The following is a 25454-nucleotide window of genomic DNA, read 5'->3' as shown; positions in this document are numbered from 1 at the left end:
CTTTTTCAGGGGGATGAGTAGGAGGGAGTGGGATCTCCTGAGGCTTCTTGACTGACCGGCTTGCTTGAATTTGGAGGCTAGGTATTCCGGCTTTGTGTGTGAGGCAGGCAGTTATGAAGCTAGCCCGCATTTCTACTGGGAGCCATTTTAGATCTCTGAGTGCGGGAGATATATGGTCAAATTTTTTGATTCCGTTGACCATTCTGGCTGCTGCATTGAGGGTGTTTTTGAGTGGGGCTAGGTGGGAGAGAGCTGTACTGGAGAGGACTGCGTTCCCATAATCTAGTCTGGACAGCACCAGAGATTGGGTGGCTTGTTTGAGGTTGATAGGAGGGATGTGGGGTTTGATTTTGTTGAGGAGCTTCAGATTGAGGAAGGCTCTCTTGGTGGAGTTCTAGATGTGATTGGTCATTGATAGTTTGTGATCAAGGGTGATTCCCGGTGATTTGACCAAGTTTGCCAGGGTGAGATTTCCGTTGAGGGCATCCATTGGTTTCAACCATTCAACGATTTGCAGGTTATCTTCCTTGCTGGAGATTGAGGAGGATCTTGGTTTTTCTCGGTTTAAGGTGGTTCGCTGATGGCCATTCTTGGACTTCTCTGAGAGTGTTGTTAATTCGTAGAATGTTGTTAAAGGAGGAGGTTTCTAAGTAGATCTGTGTGTCATCTGCATATAGATGGAACGGGATGTTTGCTTTTTTTCAGAATGGAGGTGAGGGGTTCCATATATATGTTGAACAGTTGAGGGGAGAGAACGGATCCTTGAGAGACACCTCTGTTCGCGGGGAGAAGGTCAGAAGCAAAGGATTTGATTTTTACTCTTTGGGAGCAGTTTTGAAAGAAGGAGGAGAACCATTGAAGGACCACTTGGTCTGCACCTACCCGCTTTTTGAGAGCTTTGATGTTAAGACTGTTGTCTACAGTGTCAAAGGCTGCTGACAAGTCTAGGAGGATGAGTAGACAGCAGTGGTCTGAGTCGTGGAAATTGAGGATGTTTTTCCATGATGTTGAGGATTACAGTTTCGGTGCTGCAGCCTTTTCTAAAGCATGATTGGTAATGGTCTCGCAAATTATTGTTGTCAATATGTTTGTTATCCAGTATTGGGGTATCTTTCATAGATTCACATGCTTAGAATCATCCCCGCCGACGAGGTGGGAGTCTCGCGGTACAATAAAACATATTCATTATAGTCATAATAACATTATACCATAGGCTACAGTGTAAGGAAAAGTCACTACAATAGCCTATCTCAGTCTTTTTGTAAAAAGAACCAAACTTGGAAACCAGCCAATCAGGAAGCAGCACCCTCTAGAACCATGCCCACAGAGAGGCAAACCCTCAGATTTTCTACCGCACCTCGTGTGTTAGGGAGTCTCCCTGAGCTCTGCTCAGTTTTTTCCTTTGCCCTTTATTTCTGAGAGAAGTATATATCTGATTCTAAGAGCAGCTTATTTTTGGCCTGTTCTTCCTGGGTGAAGAAAAGACTTCACTTTGAAGACCCACATAAAGAGTGTATTTATTGCCTCCACCCAGCACACAAAGTCAAAGACTGCAGGATCTGCAGAACCTTTCCTGCAAAGACTTTGAAGGATCGTGAAGGACGCCTGCTGGTTTGGCTGGAGAAATTGAAATCATCTGAAGGGGTTTCTGAAGGTGAAGGAAGTCAAGTGTCCACCCACATCTCCAAGAAAAGAGATTGATCTGGAGATCCTCCTAAGAAAAAGACCTTAAAAACTTCATCTTCTGAAGCAGGTCAGTCCTCCTCTCAAAAAGAGAAAAAGAAAGTCTGAGGAGAAATCTAGAGATAAGATGAAGGTTTCTCGGAAAACTACCTCAAAATCTCTTCAGGACCGTCCGTCGACAGCTAGAACATCTTCGTTGACGAGGAAATCACCACAAAAGGTGAGTGGATCTTTAGCGTTGAAGAAAATTACACCGTCGACGCAGTTTTCATCGGCGGCGGCGAAGAGAGTCCCTACGCCGTCAATAATTCACATCTCGTCGATGCCTGCATCGTCTTCGAGGATCCCGTCAACGAAGCTTCCACCGTCGTCGACATGCATCCCGTCGACGTCGAGCCCCCCGTCGACGAAGATACCATTGACGAGCCCATCGTTGACGACGACGATACCTTCGACAAGCCTACCTTCGACGACGATGCCGTCGATGACCTCACCGTCGACGATCATTGTTCCCTCGTCGGCGAGTCCACCGTCGACGACCACAACCGTGACGTCGACGACCACATCGTCGACAATGTCTTTTCCGTTGACGACAACCATGATCACAGTGTCGACAATGCCAACTGTTGCAGCGATTTCAGCGGAATATGAGTCACCTCAACATATATTTCTGCGACTTTAAGGTGTAAAAAACCCTCGCCTTTGCAATGTACGCCTATTCTGAATTCAAAATTGTCGTCTAACAGGCAATTTTATCATGATGTGTCCCACATTTCACCTTTGCCTCCCAGCCATTATTTGGAGAAATCTAAAGATGATGATGATCCTTATGGGCAGGCACGTGATCCGTCACTGCTCAGGATAAAGTATCAAGAGGAGGATGAAAAAGAAGAGTACTATGAACCATGTGAGTCGTTAAGGGAACCTATGGAAGTTTTTCATCAAGAACCAATGGTTCAAATATCAGCAGCTTTGACTATAATAGTCGTTTTCCTCCACCTCCTCCTCCTCCTCCGCAGGTTTCTGCTCCTGTAGAGATGCAAACTGTTACACCTGCAACACCAGTTTCTGATCCCCAGGTGACAATACTTTCACAGCTGTTGCAAGACGATGACGATAACACGGTAGCAGAGGACGGAGAAATTCCTAATTTGCCCACTACCGTAGATGAATGGGACGAATATCTGATCCCAGATCCTGCTTCACCGATTCCACCGGCTGCAGACTCACCTCCTGAGGACATAGGAGGGTTTCATGCCATTATGGAGAGAGCATCTATTAGATTTCATCTGACTATGCCAGTGCAAAAGACTGAGTGTTTTTTGTATGATTTTAAAGACCTAAACAGAAAGACCACACGTTTTATTCCCATAATTGATCACATATGTGAAGAGGGAGTAAAGATCATGAATACTCCATTCTCTATTCCTGCAATTCTGCCTCGGATTGACAAAAAGTACAAGGCGACGGATGATGCTCCTGCCTGCCTTACAGGTCACCCTAAAGCAGACTCTGTAATTTCTCAAGCAGCGCAAAGAAAATCTCGGAATCCTTCCACTCCTATAACGGCTCCCCTTGACGAGGATGGGAGGCGCCAGAAGAGAACGCGCAATGTCATCCGTTCTGCACGTTGGAATTTCCAAGGCGGCACTCGTTCGGAGATGCTTTTCGTCGCGAGTGGAGTTGCGGTCTGTTGTGCGCCTTTCCGCCTATACCACTTCTGCCCAGAATGCTGAAGAAGATCAGACGCTACCGGGCCCAAGTCATCCTTGTTGCTTTGGACTGGGCACAAAGATACTGGTATCCCGAGCTACTCGGCATGTCTGTCGATCCCCCGATTTGTCTGCCTCTTCAGGAGGACCTTCTGTCGCAGCAGCAGGGGACGGTCCTCCACCCAACCCTATCCAGTCTCCACTTACATGCGTGGAGATTGAGCCGCGGCAGTTGAGGCCATTCGACTTGCCTCCTGAAGTCTGTAATGTGATTCTGGCAGCCAGGCGTCCCTCCACAAAATCGGTATACGCCTGCAGGTGGAACAAATTTGTGGCATGGTGGAGGCAAAGGCGGTGGATCCCTTTTCTGCCCCTCTTTCAGAGGTTCTCCTCTTTCTGCTCTGGGCACTCCGAAGGGCTACCTCTCTGCCATTTCCGTCTTCTTAAGGCTCCCTGATCAGCCCTCTTTGTTCACGTCCCCAGTTGTAAATAGGTTTTTGAAGGGCATCACTCATATGTTCCCTCCTGTTCCTTTCGTGATGCCTCAGTGGGACTTGAACCTTGTTCTGACTTATCTGATGTGCACTCCCTTCGAGTCACTTCATAACTGTCCTCTTTGTCTCCTTACTCTTAAGACTGCATTACTGGTTACCATCTCCTCTGCCAGGAGAGTGAGTGAGCTCCAGGCTCTTTCTTCTCAACCTTCTTTACTTTCTGTCCATCCGGACAAAGTTGTGTTGCGGACGCAACCCTTTTTCCTGCCCAAGGCAGTCACAGCCTTCCACATTGGGCAGTCCATCACCTTGCCCACCTTCTTTCCGCCTCCTCATCCCTCAAAAGAGGAAGAGAGGCTCCACCGTCTGGACCCAAAACGTGCGCTCTCATTCTATCTGGATCGCACACGCCAGTTCCAGGTGGATTACCAACTCTTTGTTGGTTACGTGGGCGCTAAGAAGGGACGGGCAGTGCACAAACGGACCATTTCTCGATGGGTCGTCTTGTGCTTCAAGGCTTGTTACTCCATGGCTAGAAATGGGCCTCCTGTGGGGCTACGTGCCCATTCCACTCGGGCCACGGCGGCTACTACTGCCCTTGGTCGAGGAGTCCCCTTGCAGGACATCTGCCAGGCAGCTACGTGTGCCTCGCTGCACACGTTTGCAAGACACTACTGCCTGGACAGCCAAGTCCCGAGATATGGCTTTTTCGGCCGTTCCGTTCTCCAGGACTTTCTGGTGTGATCATTGGTTCGCAGACCCACCACCGGGGTTGGTATTGCTGGGGTATCTATTCTAAGGTAAGGAATCTAATACTAACCAGTTTCTTTCAGATGCACAAGTTACTTGCCTTCGATAACGATATATCTGTAAGAAACAGTAGTTAGTATTAGATTCCTTACAGCCCCACCCATCCTCCCCGTTCTGCAAACCGATATCTAAGGTTAAGGTTTTTCCCCCTTTCAGGGCCCTAGTTTCTTGGCACCAGTGTTGGTTTTTATCATGGCTCTGCGTTTCTGGCACGGAAAAGCTGTCTATAAGAACTGACGTCAGCGCGCGAGGGTGGCGTCTAAGTACTCCGGCGACTTCATAACGACGACGGACGCGGAGCCGCAGACGACGCCTACCGACGCGCAAGGGTACTGCTACGCAAAAGTTTCCGGATCCAGTCTGACGCCTGGGGATATTCTAAGGTAAGGAATCTAATACTAACTACTGTTTCTTACAGATATATTGTTACCGAAGGTAAGTAACTTGTGCGCCAGGTCTAGCAAGACCTATAGTCTTCCACAAAAAGTTACCAATATTTATAATCAAATGTATATTTTATAAATTCATAAATGACAATGTTAAAAGTGATTGTCTCAAAATACTTTTAACAAAGCATTCACACAAAAAATAAACATGTCTGTGGCCTGAAAAATGTTTTTAAAAGCCTCAAAGTGCAGCCACAGAACCAACCACAAGGGGGCACTGCCCTCCAGCTGAAGAGCATACAGCTCCAGCTCTGAGTTTTTTAGATTCAATGATCATGGGGAGAGGGAACGAGAGAGACATTTTTTATATTATTTTGCAGGTAGGCTGCTGCACTTCTTACAGCACTCTACAACATAAAAAATAAATGCCACGTGGGGCTCCTACCCCTTTTAGAAGACCAACAGGATAAAAAAGAAAAATAAAACTAAAAAGCACTTGCAGGGCAGTATGGGGCACTCCTTCCTGCTGGAGTAAGGAATAACAGAGTGTCTCCTGCTGTTCATTTATTGATTCTGTTTTGTGTGCTCTTAAAATTTTTGGGTGACCCCCATCTCACCTGGTATTATTTGAACAATACAAGGGAACCCAGGGCGCAATAAGCTAAGGACCTTGGGTAGGTACTTATCATCAAAAACAGCGGTCCTGAGACAGGAAAGAGAATGTTCAGGGAATAAATATAGACTAAATAGAACTATATTTTTAAGAAATGTCCAACCGGACACTTTAATGTCTTGATAAAAATAATGCAAAGGGAATAAGACACAGAGTGTGATGAACGTGGGACACCAGCCGATGTCCAGCTAACACACTGGGGGAACACAAACAAAGGAGAGAAATAGTAGGCAAAATCGGGTCATCTGAATATCATGAATCATAAGCAGATAATCCACAGTATACAAATATGCATGCACAATTTTATGTTAACTATGCATTTAGTGCATTTTGGTCGACGACGTTTCGAACCATACAAAATATCGGTTCATCCTCAGGACAGAAATAATTGCCTAAAGAATTAACAATTACGCTTGAACCAACTATGTAGGAGTCAATATGCCATACAATAACAAGGAGAATGAACAAGGGGGAAAAAGAGAAGGGAGACATAAAAAGGTAAAACATGTTAGTTAATCAGTCCCTTATCTCAACTACATATGCAGTGCTCAACTCATACCATGCCAAGTTGTCGAGGGCGGCAGAGTGCAGTGCATGCCATTTACATGCAGTGAGCTTGGGGTAGTTGGAGCGAGGTCGGTGCATTTAAGAGACACAACAACCCGTTTTTTAATCGGACTGGCAGTAATAAGGAAGTGAAACGTGTCGCTGTGGTGAGGGGGATATGCTCGGAATTGTGAAGTACAACCTATAACACAGACGCAAAGTGATTGGCTGTGAACAAGTGCAGAGGTGAGGGGCTACGAAAAAAAGATCTGATTGAAAGATAATACGAGGGCTTACCGGTGGAGTTAAGCTGAAAATCACTCAGCCCGGGATGGGCAATAATTAGAGTGAATTTCTATGAGAAAGGAGAAATGAGCAATTACAAAGTATTCAATGTAATCACGAGCAGGCTAACACCAGTGGGAGAAAAAACTTACCACGGGGTGGAGCCAGCGTGGAATGCTGGGAATCTAAGGAAAATTAAGGGAGATTAGACTATGGCAGCCGGTAACTGTTAAACTGTGTAACAACTGGCGCTGTGCTCAGTGAGCTTACCAACGGGAGCGATGCCCTGGTCCAAGGATCTGTGGGTGAGGAAAAAATTACACGCAATATAAGGACAAGTACTAAGTAGCGGTGCTAGGATGCTCGAGCGTGGTGCACAGCCGCAACCGCCATAAGCTTACCGGATAGAAGTGAGGATGCAGGTCCACAAAGGGGGTCCTTGCACGGCGTGAGGAAACCTTTACGAGAAGCAGTCAGCTCAGAGTACCCGATTTGGGTAAGCAGTTCCTAGTCACGTGAGAGTTGGTGTCCAATAGAGGCGCGACTAAAAGTGTCGGCCATTTTGGATTGGGCGCCTAATGCAGCTAATTAAAAACAGACATAGGACGTAGTCGAAGCCTACGGTTGCCCTCTTGAAAGTACTAGGGGCAGGGAGTCCGGAGTGATAATGACAACATGCACAATTAAGAGCTTGGGGGCTCTAAAAGTAAGAAAAGTGCCGTTAAAAGTGCCACGTTAAACAATCAATCGGTGACATATAAAAATAAATATAAACAAAGCAACATTTAGACAATGTCCTGATAAAATAAGTGTGATTAAACAAAAATAGGTTAGGGGGAGCCAGTCAAAGTCTTGTACTGTTTTCCAAAAGTCAGGTATGTTGTCCAGCCACAACATAGGTCATACATGTGTTCCATTGCTCAGGGCAGGGCTGGGGTCTAAATCAGGGAGGTCCAGCCTTCCGTGCGTGCATTATTTTTATCAAGACATTAAAGTGTCCTGCTGGACATTTCTTAAAAATATAGTTCTATTTAGTCTATATTTATTCCTTGAATATTCTCTTTCCTGTCTAAGGACCGCTGTTTTTGATAAAAAGTCCCCATCTCACCTGGGACACTTACACTTTAAAATATCTTTGGAGCCGTGGGGAGAGCCATGGGCCCATATTGGGTGTTGACAGGATGCATTGTATATTTTCCGTGGGCGCCTTGGCAACCACCAAATGAATCACTGGGGTTATGGAGGGAGCCCCAGGCCTCCTCTGGCTCCCCAGCCAGCACCCATAGTGGTTGCCAGTGTAAGTCTGTCTTCATTTTTTTGTGTAGGGGTGGTAGTAGTATGGATAGTTTTTTTTTTTAAAACTTTTTATTATTGAAATTCTTGTATCCGGGTTCAACTAGTAAAAAGAAAATACGTATATTGGCAACCAAAGAATACAAAATCGTAGTTTACAGAGTACAATTTCTAACATTACTCAAAATATGATTTCCAAATTTTATCAAATTTCCTTATCCCCCCAATTCGCTGTGCATAACGGAATTCGCTTATTCTAACATTTCTCATTTTCTGAAGCCAGGCATTAAACGTAGGTGCTTGTGTTAGTTTCCAATTCTGAAGCACCAGGGACCTTGCTACTGCCATTGCAATAAATAATAGTTTAACCAGCTGTTCTAGCAAACCGAGATCAGTTTCATATCCAAAAAGTATTAATTTGACGTTATAAGCAATCTGAATCCCACAAAACCTTTGTAAGTATTCGAATATCTCATTCCAAAAAGGGACAATTTTAACACAGTAAGCTGTAGTATGGGACCAGTTATCGGGACTGAACTGCTTACATCTAAAACAGATGGCACTGACATTTGTATACATTTTTTAGATGACGGCAGGAGTTCGATATAGGAGCCATTTAGAAAAAAAGAACATTCTCCTCCAATTAGAGCTACGAAGAACACTAAAATTCAATTTGTTTATACATTTCCAGGTATTCATAGTGAGAACATGATTCTCTTGTTCCTGCCATTTTGTAATGACTCTTGTACTAAGATCTAATTCAGTATAGTGAGCTAAATAACGTTTCCATTCGCCTGGCTTCTTACTCTGAGAAATCAAAAACAAATCATCTCACAACTGACAAGGAGAGTCGATCATTCTTAACTCAACTTGTCCCAATACTTTAAAAATCGAAACATATGAATTGGATAACATAAACTTCCCTGGGATTAATTGCTACATTTCTCCTGGTAACAGCCAGGCCCCTTCTTTTATAAAATCTAATAGAGTACAAAACCCAGCCCGCTCCCATTGACAAACAATATCTGCTCCGGAGTTCTAGAATTGAACTGCGGAAGAGAATATCTTTTTAGAAGAACGTCACAACGTTTAAAAAACCAATACATTATTTTATATCGAGTGAGTTTTGGCGATTTAGGGATGTGCAAAGGAACTGGGGTTTGAACCTCTTGACTAATTTGGTCAAAGAAAAAATGGATAAATAAATTTGGACTCTGCATTCCCGATTTAAATCGTTCTAAATATTAGGCAAAATATCCACTATAGTAATCTCGAAGATTAGCAAGAGAAGCCTCCCAGTTCAATATTTACGTAGAGTGTCTTCATTGATATCCTAGGACGTTTTTTAGCCCATATAAAACTTGAAAATAATGATTCAACTTTTGAAAAAAACTACTGGGTAGGAAGCATGGAATAGCTGAAAATAAAAAATGTAATAATGGAAGTACAGACATCTTTATAAGTGCCACCCGTCCCATAATAGTGAGTGGTAGTGAATCCCATCTAGTAAATAAAGATTGTACTTTTCGTACAAGTGGGTCAAAATTCAACTTAACTAAATCGGATACCAAGGTGGAGAACATAATCCCTAAATACCGTTTTGGTCTTAAATTAATGCAACCAGCTAAATCTGCATGTAGATCCATCTCCGCCCCGCCACACAATATTATTTCAGTTTTTTTTTTATTGATTCGGTAACCTCCTAAGGCCTCGAATTCTTCAAAAAGCTGCAGAACAGCAGTTTGAGATTGGATATCCGTCTTGGTTATCAACATGATATCATTGGCATAAAGTTTGATTTTTGCCATAGAAGTAATCGGTAGAGGGTATTTTTACAGATTCGCGGATAGCTGTGGCTAACGGTTCAATAAAAAAAGCAAAAAGGATAGGGGATAAGGGGCAACCCTGCCTGGTGCCCCGTTGAGCCGAAACTGTGCCTACCATAACAGAGTTAATAATTATATTTGCTCTGGCATCCGTGTATAAATTTTGAATTAAACTAATAAGTTGTGAGGGGATACCAAAATGTTTAAAAATAACAAAGTTCACCAAACAACTAAATCAAAAGCTTTCTCTGCATCTAATAATAAAAACGCTTCCGTGAGAAAATGGGTATTGGTTACTAACTGCCGGCCTGCCACAAAACCATTCTGATCTAAGTGAATAAGATCCGTTGCGATTAAATTAGAACGTATTGCAAGTAATTTAGTAAGCATCTTATAATCGGTATTAAGTAATGTGATAGGCCTGTACGAGTTAGGGTCTTTTGAGTCTTTACCTTTCTTAGGAAAACTAACAACAGTCCCCTCCCCAAAGGAATCCGAAACTTGACCACCCATTAACATATAATTAAGTAATTGTAATAATAGATCAGAAAATGCGGTAAAGAAACTCTTAAAAATTCCGCCGGAAAGCCATCCGGGCCACATGTTTTCCACTGATTCTAATTCTGATTTAGAGAATACCCACTGCATTGAATCACTTTCTACCTGCGCTAGGGAGGGCATATTGTATATGGATAAAAAATTTAAGAGCTTGGAGTGATCTATTATTTGCTGCTGACTGTAAATCTGTTTACAGTGGGACAACATAATAGCGCCAATAGCATCAGTCTGTGATACTTCAACTTTAGTAACAGGGCACTTTGAAGAATGGATTAACTTTGCTGCAGCTTGCTCTTTTGCCTGCCATGCGAGGAATTTCACGGAAAAATTACTTTCCTCGTAAATCCTCTGGGATTATATCGAGAATTGCTGTTCACTCTGTGAAAAAAAAACGTATTAAGTTCACGTTTAGCCTCATTTAATTCTTTTTGTACATCCCTGGAAGGATTAACTTGGCGCAGCAAAGTAAGTAAATGGATTTTTTGATAGAGTGAGGTCTTAGTTTGTTTAATAGTACGCCATTCTTCTGCATCTTTACTGATTATGATCCCACAAATAAAAGCTTTTAATGAGTCCCATATAATATGAAGTGGGGCTGTATCTAGATTACGTGCTATAAACTCAGAAATTTGAATTTTTAAGAAAGAGACCCAATTATTGTCTTGCAAATACATTTTGTTAAATATCCATCTTTTAGATGACTTAATCTCTTCGCCTACTTCAAATTCAATTTACAACATTGCGTGGTCTGAAAAACCATTATGGAAACATTTTTGGTAGGAAAATTTTAATAGCCTTGAAGCCAAAAAAAAATCTAATCGAGATGAGGACCTATGTCTCCCAGACCAACACGTGAATTCTTTTTTCTGCGGAAATTTAGCCTGCCACGGGTCACAGAGATCCAATAAAGAGGTATTCTGCATAATGGATCTTCTTGATTTTGGTTTAGATTGTTTTCTTGGCCTACTAGTGGAATCTAATTTTATATCCATAAGGATATTAAAATCACCACCTATCACTATGTCCCCCTTAACTAACAATAAAGATTGAAATAACTCGTCATAGATTGGGGCACGATCTTCCACTGGGGTATAAAAGCAGACAAATGTAATTGGTCTTTTCCTACCTTTAATTAAGCACGTGACACAACACCACCGTCCTGTTCCCCCATCTTCATACTGAACAATTTCTGCATCTAGATTCTGGTTTAGAAAAATAGCAACCCCACTTTTAGACTCTTGAGCACATGAAAACCCTCTATGTAACGACCAGGTTTTAAACATAGAGAAAGAATTAATTTTAGCAGTAGAAATATGAGTTTTTTGAAACATTACGACAGCTGGTCGTTCTGACTACACCCAGAGCTCAACTGCTCGCATTTCTTTTTTTATTATTCAGCCCATTAACGTTGAAGGAAATCACTCTAAGCCCCCAATAGACATATATAACTCAATGATAGTGCATTAAAACATACATCTTGCCAACTTATTTTTTCATCAAAATCCAACAAGGACTTCAATTTTTTCCTTTTTTCGCCACCCCGCACCCCACCTCGGGTGCTCCCTTCCAGCATCTAGTCCTGTGGCCCTGCCTTTCACCTTCACCTCCTCCCCACGCTGGCCACCTGACACTCACCCCTCTCATGGAGGCGCCTTGTTGTTGCGCCTCTTACCCAGTGATCCCCCTGTTCCTCCCCTACCCTACCCCCCAAAATCATATTCAGTTTAGCTCTGCAGTTGATTAAGCATCTCACGTGCCTCATCAACATCAGTAAACAAATAAAATGTGCCTTTTATCAGAACTTTTAACTTTGCCTGCTGTGCCATTGGCGCTTGGACACCCTTTTCTTTAAATAATTGCAAAATCTTTACAAAGTCTTTTCTCCGTCTCGCAGCAGCCGCCGACATATCGGAGAAAATCCGACATTTAGTAGTAGGATTGGCATGAAATTGTCTTTGCTTGAAAGCTTGTGAAAGGATTGTCTCTTTGACCCGTCCATCAGCATAGTTAACAATAATTGTCCGAGGAAAAGGAGAGTTAGGAAATGGACAAGCTGGAACTCGGTGCTTGCGTGTAATTGTTAGGTCTCCCTTAAATTCAGGGATTACCTCTCGAGAGAAGAAGGAAGTAATCCATTGCATCATGTCTGATCCTTCAATATTCTCTGGCACGCCTACCACTCGAAGGTTTGACCTTCTATTGTAGTTTTCGAACTCATCCAATTTATTTGGCTTTTGAAGACTTACAAATAGTAGACACCTCCTTCTGCATAGTGGTCATATTATCCTCCAGCCCTGAAATTCTAGTTTCAGATTCTTGAAATCGATTTGTAAAAGAAGCCATTGAGTCTTCAATTTTGTCCAGATGGTTACTGATTACTGCCAATTCGGCCTTTTGAAATTGCTTCATTTCTCTTATTTCTCCTAATATCAGATTTAGCATATCTTCTACTGAGATCTGAAAGTCCCCAGTAGTCTTAGTGTCCATTTCCAAAATCGGGCTCTGTGTCATTGCATGTGCTGTAGCATCATTCAAATTTAACACCTTAGCAGCTATTGAACGTCCAGCTCCAGTGCTGAACGTTCCATTGCGCAGGTGCAGTTGAAACGGCCGACGGCAGCACTCCCTAGGTAGTGGTGCCGTTGGACTGGCGCAGCACTTATCAGGCTAATTTAGATTGCAGCAAGATAGAGAATACAGCAGAGGGAACAGACATTATTGAGACTTCATTCTTGCTCGAAGATGCAGTTTTTATATCAACAGACGGAGAGTCTATTAAATTAACCACATTACTAGTTGACGTTGTTGAATCTGTCGGATTTAAGGGGGTTGGGGCCTCTGATGAAGTTGCCCTGGTCCCAACTGCATTCGTGTTAACATTAGTAGCATGCCTGTGCCCTTTCGCTCAAATAACGGGAATTTGTTTAGAAACCTTAGGAGTAGAAATTACCAGGCATCTTTAGGAGACTGTGGATCATGTGCTAGTATAGAGTTCCCCCCTTGAACCATTCCTGGTGAATTAGCTGCTATGCTTAATAGGGCCATATCCATCCCAGCCATAGGCAGCTCTAATACCTCCGTCGGCTCCTTCCCCTTACTAGTGATAGAGTTACAGGAATCTTGTTGCTGAGCCTGTATTATATTGTCACTTAGAAGATTGTTTTCGCCCTCTCCTGAACTCTCCGAATTTTCAGCAGAAGAGTTCTCCTTTTCTGTAGCAGATCCTGCCAGTTTAGCTTTTTCTGATTTCAGTTGTTGACGCTTTTTTATCGCCCTGGTCCTAGCCGTCAATTGTTTGCCCATAATCAGATCACCAGGCGAAGTACTCTCACCTCAGAGTCACTGGTCTTCAATCTTTGGCAGGACGAAGTCGACGTATTAGATACCAGAGAAAGCCAGAGCGTCAGAGATATTAATACTTGTGATTCACAATATCGCAATATCTCTTATTACTGGCAGGGTCCCAATTATTATTTGAAGCCTTGCACATACAGCGATTTCAGCACAGTGCTAATAGAGGTAGGAGGGCAAGTATTCAAAAAGGTAAAAAAGTTCCAATAACCTCTGAGGTCGCTAGGAATGCTGGGATTTGAAGTGTTCAGTATTCCGTACTATAGGCGGGTAAACACAGTCTTAATCAATCTTCATTCCAAACCTTTCAGCCGGTTCTTAGATACTTGCTAATCCACTCTGAAAAGTATACGTTTTTCGAACTCAGCCTCTAAAAGACATTTAAATTTGCTGCAGCACTGAAAAGCGTTCTTCCAGAGTTTTCCACTAAAGGTGCCGAGTACAGCGTGCTCAATGTTAGGCTCCACACTTCTTCTCAATGATATCGCTGATTGTTGCTTAAATGAGCGCCACTGAAAACTCTAAAGACTTATTTTTTGAAAAAATGTCTTTCCTCTTAGACGTACGAGGTGTGTTCCCTAAGCGATTTAAGAAGTATTTCACACTATAAGCTTGTAGATTCAGAGACTGCAGAGCCTCAGGGTGCTCGTACTGAAACAGTAAACAGGTCCACGGGGCTTAGGCGGGGGGAGGCTTAGCTTGCACTTCACTTCACTGACTCGGGTTTTATCACCGTGCTCCACTTCCCACTATGAGCTCAAAACACCTTGTTCAGCCCCTGAGCTTGCCGCTGCCTCTGGAAAAGACTCACCCGCCGCTGCTGCTGTGAAGAACTGAACGGAGACGAAGACCGAAACAGCAGTCTGCCAGCAGGGAGCCGGTCTGCGGGGGTCAGGCGGGGCTCAGGACGGGACCCAGAGCTGGAGAGGGCTCGGCTCCGGAAAAGATGTGACGCCGCACTTCACCTCTCACTCGTTGTCTCGAACCTCTCTGCCAGAGGCTATTGCTGCAAAGGGCTCAAAAAAGGCCAGAGTCACGCTGGACTTAACACAGGAGCTGGGAGCTGCAAAAACACCAGAACGCCAGCCAGCTACCTGCCGCCATCAGCATCATGGGGGGAGGGGCATGGAGGCAGGGCTCTCGGGTGCTACGCGTAGGCGTGGAGCTCCGTCATAGCGTAGAATGAATCTCCCACTCACCCCCAGTAGTGTGGATAGTGTTGTAGTGTTTTAGGGTTAGGGGTAGTGTAGGGGTGGGAGTAGTGTGCGTAGTGTTGTACTATAGTAGTCTTTTAGGATTTAGGGTAGTATAGGGGTGGGAGTAATGTGGTTAGTGTTGTAGTGTTTTAGGGTTTAGTGTAGGGGTGGGAGTAGTGTGGGTAGTGTTGTAGTGTTTTAGGGTTAGGGGTGGGATTAGTGTGTTGTGTAGGGGTAGGGTTGTCACTTACCTTGCATACTTTAACCACGAGCATAGCTGTACCATGCATGCCTTTGCGTTGTAATGGCATGCGTGGTAAAGGCATACTCATGTAAAAAGTATGCGATATAATGGCATGTCGTTGTCATTGACATTGTATAGTAATACCCGCGTTGTAATGGCACGCGTGGTATTAGTATGCGATGAAACGACATACATCCAAATTAGATAGTTTAAGATTTGAGGGATAATCTGCTGGTGGAAATTACTTTACACTGGAAATAGCATGGTGGAGGAAATTCCACTCCTCTGGTATTACCAGGGTAGAGCCTCTGGAATTATGCAGCAATGGGGCAGCTAATAACACAGTTTTCTTTATAAAATTATGTGGGCAAGAAAAACAAATTATGCAGCATAATGCTGACCAATCTTCGGTAGTATTATTTTGTCATTTCACAATTTATTCTTGCCACCTGGGCAAAGTTAACCACAGCTTGTATTAGTGTAAGAGTATTATACAGCTACAAGGAACTGAAAGGTCTTGCAAATGGTTTGCCAGTGCATGTATCCAAGATTTTTCCACTTTTAATTAAGCTTTAATCAGTTTGAACTCGGTACAATTTGTTTTGGGAGAAATCTTCCAGTTATGCAGCACATGGTGGATTGTTTGGCAAATTCTTATAATCTACAATTAAGCAGATAACAGCTTCTGGAGAGCCATATAATTCTAATGGCCATGTGTATAGCTATTCCTGTGGAATTATACAAAATTACATTAGAAACCAACACTAAATCAGGTGCCTCACTTATTTGGAGAGACTTTGTGATGTATTTCAGTAATTTGTTAACACAGGAGAAATCAAGGGGTAATTTCAAAGACCATTACAAAATGAATTTTTCAATCACAGTGTGCTATAACCAAAGAAAGTCTTTCTTTCTTTCAACTTTTCCTGCATATGGCCTCTAGCAAAGATGATTAGATGGGGTTTCTGCTTCATGCAGCATCTCTTATGGAACATTCTTTTGTGTCTGTTTCCTGACGTCCTGGTGTGTCTTCTCCTTGAGGATCCTTGTATAATCTTCCATGCTTTGACCAAAGGGGTCATTGCATTAACTAAGACCCGAAAGAGAGGAATTCTCACTTCCCCCCACACACACACACACACACAAAACTTTTGCCAAAGAGCTTGCATGTGACCCTTCTGGCATTTAGCTTTTTTTCCAGGGGATTTTGTGAAAGAAAATTCCTCATACAGTGATGTGCTTTGACCTTTCACCTACCAGCCTCCTTGGCAGGTGCCCAAGCCATTCGTTTAGCACAGACCAACTCTTGCCTTAAGCAATTGAAGTTTCCTGCTCCCTACTTTTTGCTATGGTGGACGGACATGGGTAGGACCTCTAGATAGTCCGCAAAATGAAGAAGAATGCCTGCCCTCGTTGCTAGGCTTGCTGAATTCCCAGTCTTGCTAAAAAGACTGTTGACTGGGTGCAGAAAAAAAAGGTTGAGCTCACTAATAACGATTCCCATAAAATCAGATGCCAGGGCACACCAAAGTGGCCAGTCTTATGTAGACAAGGTGAGATTTTATACTTGTTTAGGTCTCGGCTAGGCAGCGCACATGCGCTGTCTCTCCGAGACATCTAGTAGTCTATATGGGTGCTCAAACTCCGCCTATTGCTTTGTTATTTTTTGCTGCTTGCCTAAGGTTAACTTTGGCTTTTTATTTGTTAGCTGGCATATAATTGGCTATTTAGCTGCTAGGTAACTTCCGGTTATTCCCGAAGCAGCACCGCCTAACTACAGTATTGTAACGCTGACACACGCAATTGTCTTTTTTTTTTTTTTTAAATAGTGCGCAGTCATTTTGACTTGCACCGGAAAAGAACCCTCAATTGCTCCACAAGCAGCACGCTAGCGCTGCTCTGTTTACGTTCCATTTGTTCCTTCCCCATCCCTCCCCCCCCCCAGCTCATGGGCCATGGACGTGCTTGTTGGCGCTGTGACCGCGCTGCCCCTCCCCTGCAAGCGGCTCTGTCCAGCTGGGCTAAGCCCTCCTGGGTGCTTTACATTTTTCTAACCCTGGTCGGTGGGGGTTGGAGCTCTGTATAGCTGCAGTAAGGATGCGGGTTCGACTTAAACTTTGGGCATTCCGCTTTCGATTTGACAACATTGAGGGGTGTTGCTAGGCCGATGCTGTTCCTGGTTAGTGTCAGAAAGGCTCGCAGCCTATAGACGCCTTGGTCATGGTGAAGCCGCACTTTATGGGACTGGACATGTTGGTGTCCCAAGCGGGTACTGTCAGCATTTCAGACACTGCGAATTTACCACAGGTGAGTGAAACTCACAGGCTTCCTGTATAAAAACAAGGTGTCTTAACCCCTTGCGCGCTAGCTGTTTTCCCGCTGTGTGCTGGATTTTTCAAAAACCTGCATTACATGACGAGCTCAGCTCGTCATCAGCATACAAGTGCCGTAGCTGATGACGAGCTCAGCTCGTCATCAGCATCGAAGGGGTTAATAAAGTCACCCGACTGGTAGGCTTGTATCACATGGTCGTACACCAACGAAACCCAGTGTAATGCATTGTTGTACTAGCCTTAACGTTGAAGTGACTATCGCATGTTTGCTTTCTGTGTTAACCGACTGGACGGTATCTCCTTTTAAATGCCAGCTTGTCTGGATAGCTCCTGCTTGGTCCGTGCGCGGTACAGGTCCTGTTTCACAAACAATTTGTGAATCTGCACCCTCAGTTTTGCACCGTATGTGTACAGATTGTCGCCTTCTAATCTAGGACCCTGATCAATATTGTGACCTTATGCCCCTATACGGCTATAATCCATTTATTCCCCTATATTGGCATAAACGATCAAGAGTAATATTCAGAAACTCGTCTCTGGCCTCACACGAACAGAGCCACATTTCAGAATCGCTTCCTCTGCAACTTCCTTTGCAGCTCATTAGTGCAAATGACACAGCACAAGCCACTATCTAAGATTCCTAGATTACACTGAGTTCTTCAACAAGATAAAAACTCAGCATCCTGGGAAAGCCCCACTTGCTATGTTTTGATTAGCAATAGAACTCTAATGAGCACTGAGAGACGATCACTTCTTAGTGACATCTTTATTGACGTCTTATGTCCAAAAACTTAAGTCAAACCAGGCACCTTCCAGGGATAAATATTACCAACGTTGCCTTAAGCAAATACTGATGATACCATCGCTGATGCAGCTGACCCTAACACGGCTGCTACTATCGCTACTGCTATCGCTGCTAACGAGCGAACGATGGTGTGGTGCACATAGGAGCTGAACAGCTGTCCCCCTGCAAGAGCCCAGCAGATGCAAGCTGCCTGCGGACGCTGCAGCTCCTCCACTTCCTCGACGCGCTGAGAGAGACGCTGTCTTTTCTCCTGCCGAGAAATCCAGCTCCAGCGTTTCCAGCCTACTCTTGCGAGTGACTGGGATATCGAGTCCCTGGAAGGAGATACCAGACCTCCAACATTCTATTCCAGAGGTATGGTGTTGATTAAACCCTTAGAGAGAATTCTTGAAGCAAACCTTGGCAAAACCAACTTAACTAAAGCTACTTACTTACTCCCCTTCCAAGTATTAGGCTTAGGTCAGGTACACTGGGGTAGGCGTAGTTAGAAGCACCAGTTGAGTACGTTAGCTAAATGTATATATGAATGTATATATGTTTTATTCTTTTTAAACCATTGTATGGCTAAGAAACCATATCAATGCTTTTACAGTATTATTTCGCAATACTCATTTTACTGTACGCACTTTTTATAATAACAAGTCTTGCAATTGTGGCAATTCATTTCTCTTGTACGAGAAGAAAGACTGTTCAATAAATAATACCTTTTATTGAAAACGCCCGTCTCTCTATTCTCTACATATTGTGAAAGTAATCTGCACAACAACTGACTGAGTAAAATAATTGTCTATTGTTTCACACAACCCTAGAGATTGATTCTTATCTGAGGAGCAAAGTTGTCATGTTGCACGGTTGTTGGAAAACTGAATCCCTTCTTGGCTGTGCCAGGGAAGCTGATGACTTCCTATTCAGTCAAGAAAGTTTCCAGTGACCTCTGAGCTAGTTGGTAACAAACCCAATTAAGTTTAGCATAGTCAGTGGAGACCTGGAAGATCCGCACTTCTACGTCGATACTACTGTTTGTTATTCCAATGCGCAGGGCCTATTGGGAAAATAGGAACTACACTACAAGATGTACTAAGTATTGGGATTAAAAATGTTTCCAAAAATACTCCTGTAAAATCCATCATAGTTTCCAAGAGTACTCCTGGCAAAGTTTTGTAAATTTCCCTTTATAGTATGCAGTTGCTGTTCTGCATGTAGTACTGTCTATGCTGCACAGCCGTGCATGTGAAAGGGTATTAACGTTAATGCAATTTCCCATTTAGTTATTTTTAATTCCGCATGCGCAGCATATGTTGTTGCCCGTGATGAAATCTCTTAGTTCACCACTGTTCTCTTTTTTTAAATGTTTTTTAATCCCATCTTACTCAGAAAGTGAATAAGTCGTCAACAGTTTCAAGTATTTTTGGTTGCGTAGAGGTTTGTGAGTACTGAAAAACTTACGAAACTTCTCATGTTCCCTAACTGCGCGGGACATGCTTGCCTCAAACGACCTTGCTGATGGGAGAAAATGTCAACTTGTTAAGTTTATTGTGTGGTATAAATCAGCATGAAAAAAACGCAGTCTAATTCTTCGCACTTGATATCAATGCTCCGAAATGTCGTAAATAAAAAGTTACGTTCCATTATCTTTCATGTTGTACAGTGCAGTTACTGTAGCCAGGATTTAAATTTCTGTAGAACAGGGCGGTATTTACTGCACTAGGTTATCACCATTAGCAAGGATGCGGTATTTACCATGTGTGATATACAAAAATTAATGAGGCACAGTAGCCAGTATCTGGATTTACCATACTGAATTGGACATGGTTTGTTTTTCCCAGAATTTTGTAGGGAGGGCAATATTTCGGAGTGGGTAAATTACCCTGGAGTGAGATCATTACTAAAGGGATCGTTAATTATTCTATGTGATTAATAGCAACCACTCAACAGTATTCCAACATGTGTTGTGTCTGGACATGTAGCTAATGAAACAGTTTTTGCAAACATTTAGGATGTGAATAAGGCCTTGAAAAAAATCTTGCCCTACTTGTACACTGAAAAATGTAATCTCTGCTTCTATGTGCCACGGTTATTGACTTGGAGAAATTCCAGCCAGTCACCCAGTTTAACGTTATACTTTCTATTCCCTTCCACCTCTTAACCCTAGCCTAGCACTGGAGGAATGGAATGTAAAGAAAGGAATGAGCTTACATGCCTTGTCCTAAAGAGAGAACCATGCCTGCTGTATTATCCCAGTTTTCATTTATAACTGGAACACATTCTGATGCCCAGGTTTTCCTCAGTTATGCATAGCACACAATGGACAATTTGAGCAAGTTCTTGGTTACTGTCTCTGATGTAGTGTAACACTACAGGCCGCAGAGTAGAGTGGGTCTATTTAAAACAGAATAGCAGAATTAAGCCACAGCACTATGCACCTGATACAATCATTTATTTAATTATGGGAACTTGTTATAACATATTATGTAAGAATAAACCCCAACATGCACTGCAGTTTCAGACTTCAAATGCCCTCATTTTGGCAGTCATGCAGATAGTGCAGATCTACAGATTCTAGAGAGGTGCTCATACCTGTACCTTTGCCATCAGCATCTGGTGGTGTTCTTTTAATGATGCCGCAACCGCTACGAAGTAACTATAGTTCAGTGAACAGGCTGTGTAGAACAGAGTCCTACAATGTCATGAGGATATTTAAGTATTGATTCCTTACCTAGTATAGTATTTCACACCATCTGATACTTGAGGGAGAAACAGGGAGCCAGTAAGAGGAACCGGTAAGGAGTCTGTGCGAGCTGCAGGTGCGGAGGCCATGTTTGATGGGCACTAGGAGTTGGTTTTCTGAGGAGCTGTTCTGGTTGATCATGTTGGACATAGATTTGCTGGCCTTGCATGGTGACTGTTCTGCTACTTTCAGAAAGTGGTCAAGATAAGACACATTCCTGGAGTAGGCTCCAGATGCAGCAAATAACCACAATAAGGAACTGAAGAAGTGTTGTCCAGATCCAGTTAGTCTGTGCTCTGACACAGTATGCAAAGACCTGATAGAAAGCCAATGAAGCTGGTGATGTGGGTGAACTTTGCGTAGGTAGACCACAAGCTTTCAAAAAGTGGCCCTGAGTAGCAGAAAACCACTGGCAGAGAGTTGGGTTCATGATAAAAAATATTATCTTCTAAAGGAAAGAAAAGCAGTTCAAATACAATACCTGGTTAACACATAATTGTGGATATCTAAAAGATAATTCTGTAAGTCAATACCGTTATTTAAAATGTTCTGTTCAGTTTACTTCAAAAACTGATAAATTGTTCCGATTCTCAGTGTGGTGGTGTTTACTAGCATTAGGCTTAAGCAAACTGTATTCCACCCATGATGGGTCTAAAGACCGGAGAGAGAGAAATCAGACTCAGCGCAACCCCTGATCCCAGCCATCTGGCACCTTCAGTGATGCCAGGTGAGTCCGGCCCACCCAGATCCTCTGGTCTTGAGAGCAACTCCTCTGCAGGCGTCAAAATATCACCGACCTGCTCTTACGTACTGCAAATGATAAAGAGATTAAACACGCATTTGCAATGCAATAGGTCTTGCATTAGCGAAAGTTTTAGCTATTGGCATTGTAAATGACAATGCCTTTTATTTATGTTTTAAAAACCAACAGATAAATAAAAGGCATTGTCATTTACAAGGACAAGCGTTCAAACTCTTGCAAATGCGAGACCTATTGCATTGCAAATGCTTGTTTTGAGTTTGTGGTCTATTTTGCAAGGGTGTGGACTTGACATACACCAAATGGTGACCAAGTCAAGATTTATATTGCGCGCTACATACCCATAGGGTCTCAAGGCGCTTGAGGAAGGGGGGGGGGGAATTACTTGTCGAATATCCAAGTTTTAAGTTGCTTTCTGAATGCTAGGTGGTTCTGAGTCAGGCGAAGGTGAGTGGGAAGAGAGTTCCAGGTTTTAGCTGCCAGGTAGGAGAAGGATCTACCTCCCATGGTGGCTTTGTTGATGCGAGGTACAGTGGCAAGGGCTTGGTTGGAGGATCGTAGCTGACGGGAGGGGGTGTAGAAGGACAGTCGTGTGTTGAGGCATTCGGGTCCAAGTTCGTAAAGTGCTTTGTGTGCGTGGGTTAAGAGGCGGAAAGTAATCCTCTTATTTACGGGGAGCCAGTGGAGGTTTTTCAGGTGACCAGAGATGTGTTCTTTATGCGGGATGTCTAGTATGAGCCTGGCTGAAGCGTTCTGGATGCGTTGGAGTTTTTTCTGGAGTTTTGCGGTGGTACCGGCGTATAGGGTGTTTCCGTAGTCCAGGCGGCTCGTGACCAGTGCGTGAGTGACCATTTTTCTAGTTTCGGTGGGGATCCAGCGAAATGTTTTTTTGAGCATGCGAAGAATGTTAAAGCAAGATGATGAGACGGCGTTGACTTGTCTGGTCATCGAGAGTGAGGAGTCCAGGATGACGCCCAGGTTCCGTGCGTGGTCCGTCAGGATGGGTGCTTTTCCAAGGGCCTCTGGCCACCAAGAGTCATCCCAGGCGGAGGGGGAGGTGCCTAAGATGAGGACTTCTGTTTTGTCTGAGTTAAGTTTCAGACGGCTGTGCTTCATCCACTCGGCTACTTCTTTCATTCCTTCGTGTAAGTTGTTTTTGGCGGTGTTAGGGTCTTTGGTGAGTGAGAGGATCAGTGTAGGAGATGATGTTGAGATTGTGTTGGCGAGCGATGGCCGCAAGGGGGCTCGTGTACACGTTGAAGAGGGTGGGGCTGAGTGACGATCCTTGCGGCACGCCGCAGATGACTTCAGAGTGGAGGGAGCCGGACTCTCTGAGTTCTTCCGGTGAGGAACGAGGTGATCCATTCCAGTGCTTTTCCTTGGATTCCGATGTTTCTGAGGCGCTGTAGAAGGGTGCTATGGCAGACTGTGTCGAAGGCTGCGGAGAGGTCAAGGAGGATGAGGGCGACTGTGTCTCCATTGTCCAATAGAGTTCGGATGTCGTCTGTTGCTGCGATGAGTGCGGTCTCAGTGCTATGTTTGGCTCGGAATCCGGACTGTGAGGGGTCGAGGGATTTGTTGCTTTCGAGGAAGGTGGCAAGCTGGTTGTTGACAGCTTTCTCGATGACTTTGGCCGGGAAAGGAAGAAGCGAGATGGGGCGGTAGTTTTTGAGTTCGGTGGGGTCAGCTGTGGGTTTTTTCAGAAGGGCGCTGAGTTCTGCGTGTTTCCAGCTTTCCGGGAAGGTGGCGGAGTTGAGGGAGCAGTTGATGACGTCTCGGAGGTGTGGAGCTATGATGGAGTCTGCTTTGTTGAAGATGTGGTGAGGGCATGGGTCAGTTGGGGATCCTGAGTGGATGGAGTTCATCAGGCGGATGGTGTCCTCAGTGGAGATTGGGTTCCAGTCGTTAAGGATGTTCAAGGGGGGGTGAAGGTCCTGCAGTAGGTTTTGTGCTCGGTACAGAGACTGCGGACTATGGAAGGGGATCCAACGAAGGTCCACAAGTATCGATCTGCTGTCTCCATACAGGGGCCACAGACTGTGGTTTGCTATACCTTTTGGTATCTCAGTAAGTGTGTAGATTGTTAGATCTTTCTTCAGGCTGAATATGAAGGAGTACATCCGAAACGAATATTCTGAATTTCGTGTTTTCACAAATTAAAAGTACTGTTAAATTGGTGATGGAATGCTCTGCACTGGTTACCATAGACAAATGTTTTTTTTGTTTTTGCTCCACAGAGGATGACAACGTTGCAGCAAAAATCCTATCCTACAACCGTGCCAACCGGGCTGTTGCTCTTCTCTGCAATCATCAAAGAGCTCTTCCCAAAACCTACGAGAAATCCATGCAGACGCTTCAGGCCAAGGTAAATGAGAGACCATTGCAGATTCCGCATTCTGCTTATTGTTGAGACGTGAATGTACTTAAAAAAAAAACACTTGATATTCATTGATGTTGCTAATGGTGCATAGGATGACTAAGTAATCTGGGGAGGAATAGGAGGGTCCTAATTGTATTCACCAGGTCACTGAGTTGTGGTATTTTCGACCTTAGGTGATAAATCATAGAAGAATTTTACTAGCATACAATTTAATGCTGTTCTGATGTAGCAGTCCAAGGTTTTTATCCTCCACCACCCACCTAACATGTTTCTTCTCATTCTATTCTGCCAAAGTCTGTAGAGGCGGTAGTCTTGGCCTCATGCTTCTTTCATCACAGGGCTTTTTCTCCTGGTACTTTGTTTCTTTCTCATCTTCTAGTACACTTGCTCCCGCATTTTTTGTTCGCTCTGGACACCTTCTGTGTCAAGCTCATGTGCCTACCAATCCTTGTTGGCCTTTGTTTTTCTGTTTTTTGCAGCTGTTCCTATATTTGAGGAAATGGGTAGCGCATCACCTAGTAACATAATGACAATGTCTTTCGCTGTTTATTACAGACCAGAGATATGATACATACACGGCTTAAACTTCATAAAATGTTATATTAGGCATAATAACTTTAGCCGATAATCCAACAAGTGGGGATGGAGGGGTCATAATAACTTTAGCCAGTAATCCAAAAAGTGGGGATGGAGGGGGGAACAGATACTCTAAAGAAGGGGAAAAGGAGAAGGGATGAAAGAAGGGAAGGCATACAAACAGAAGCAATACCTCCTTATAACATCGGAAGACTGAGGTATGTCTGCCTCACACAGATGCAGATTTTGTCTTTACAATGGTATTTTTAGCTCTTACATTAGCATAGGCCCTTTTGGCCTTGTTGTGTACGTAGTTCGTTATGTAAATCCCTCCCCGATAAAACATAAATGTCCTAGTAATTATCACCACCATTGAGTTTTCCAGGTACTTGACTCGGAACGTATAGGACACATACAATTTTATATAAAAAAAGAGTTATATTGTTGCCATTGGACCAATTTCTAAAAATTAGTTATTATATGATGCTTTGGGAGCACTGCACCACTGTTCTACTGTACTTAGAACGTAGCCTATAGACCAATCTTCTGTGGATGATATTGTCGGCCAACGATGATGTAGTAGTCATTCTTTGGCTGCTGCAAGTGAAGTCGCAGCCACCCGTAGGAATGATTTGTCAATCCAGGGATATCTTTGACGTCCTAATATAGGGTAAAATGTGATGGTGGTATGGAATTACTACCTACCTTGGACAATTCTGACCAAAGAGCCTGCCAGTAGGGGGGCAAACTCTGACAGTACCATAGAGTGTGTATTAAGTCACATCCATGTACCTGCATTGTTCGTATGCATCATT

General features: G+C 43.7%; 1 protein-coding gene across 2 annotated transcripts in view; it reads left to right on the top strand.

The window, feature by feature from the left end:
• The window catches only part of TOP1MT (DNA topoisomerase I mitochondrial), a 1598136-nt gene that overhangs the window by 1181263 nt on the left and 391419 nt on the right, over positions 1 to 25454 (top strand). For both annotated transcript variants that reach the window (XM_086966300.1, XM_086966301.1), the window contains one exon: positions 23921 to 24048. In XM_086966300.1, coding sequence (XP_086822426.1) covers positions 23921 to 24048 — 128 coding nt within the window. The remainder of the gene's footprint in view (positions 1 to 23920; positions 24049 to 25454) is intronic.

This window comes from Lissotriton vulgaris, chromosome 4_1 (genome assembly GCF_964263255.1).
Source record: "Lissotriton vulgaris chromosome 4_1, aLisVul1.2, whole genome shotgun sequence".
NCBI classification, from domain to species: Eukaryota; Metazoa; Chordata; class Amphibia; order Caudata; family Salamandridae; genus Lissotriton; species Lissotriton vulgaris.
This window is presented reverse-complemented; position numbering and strand designations above follow the sequence as displayed.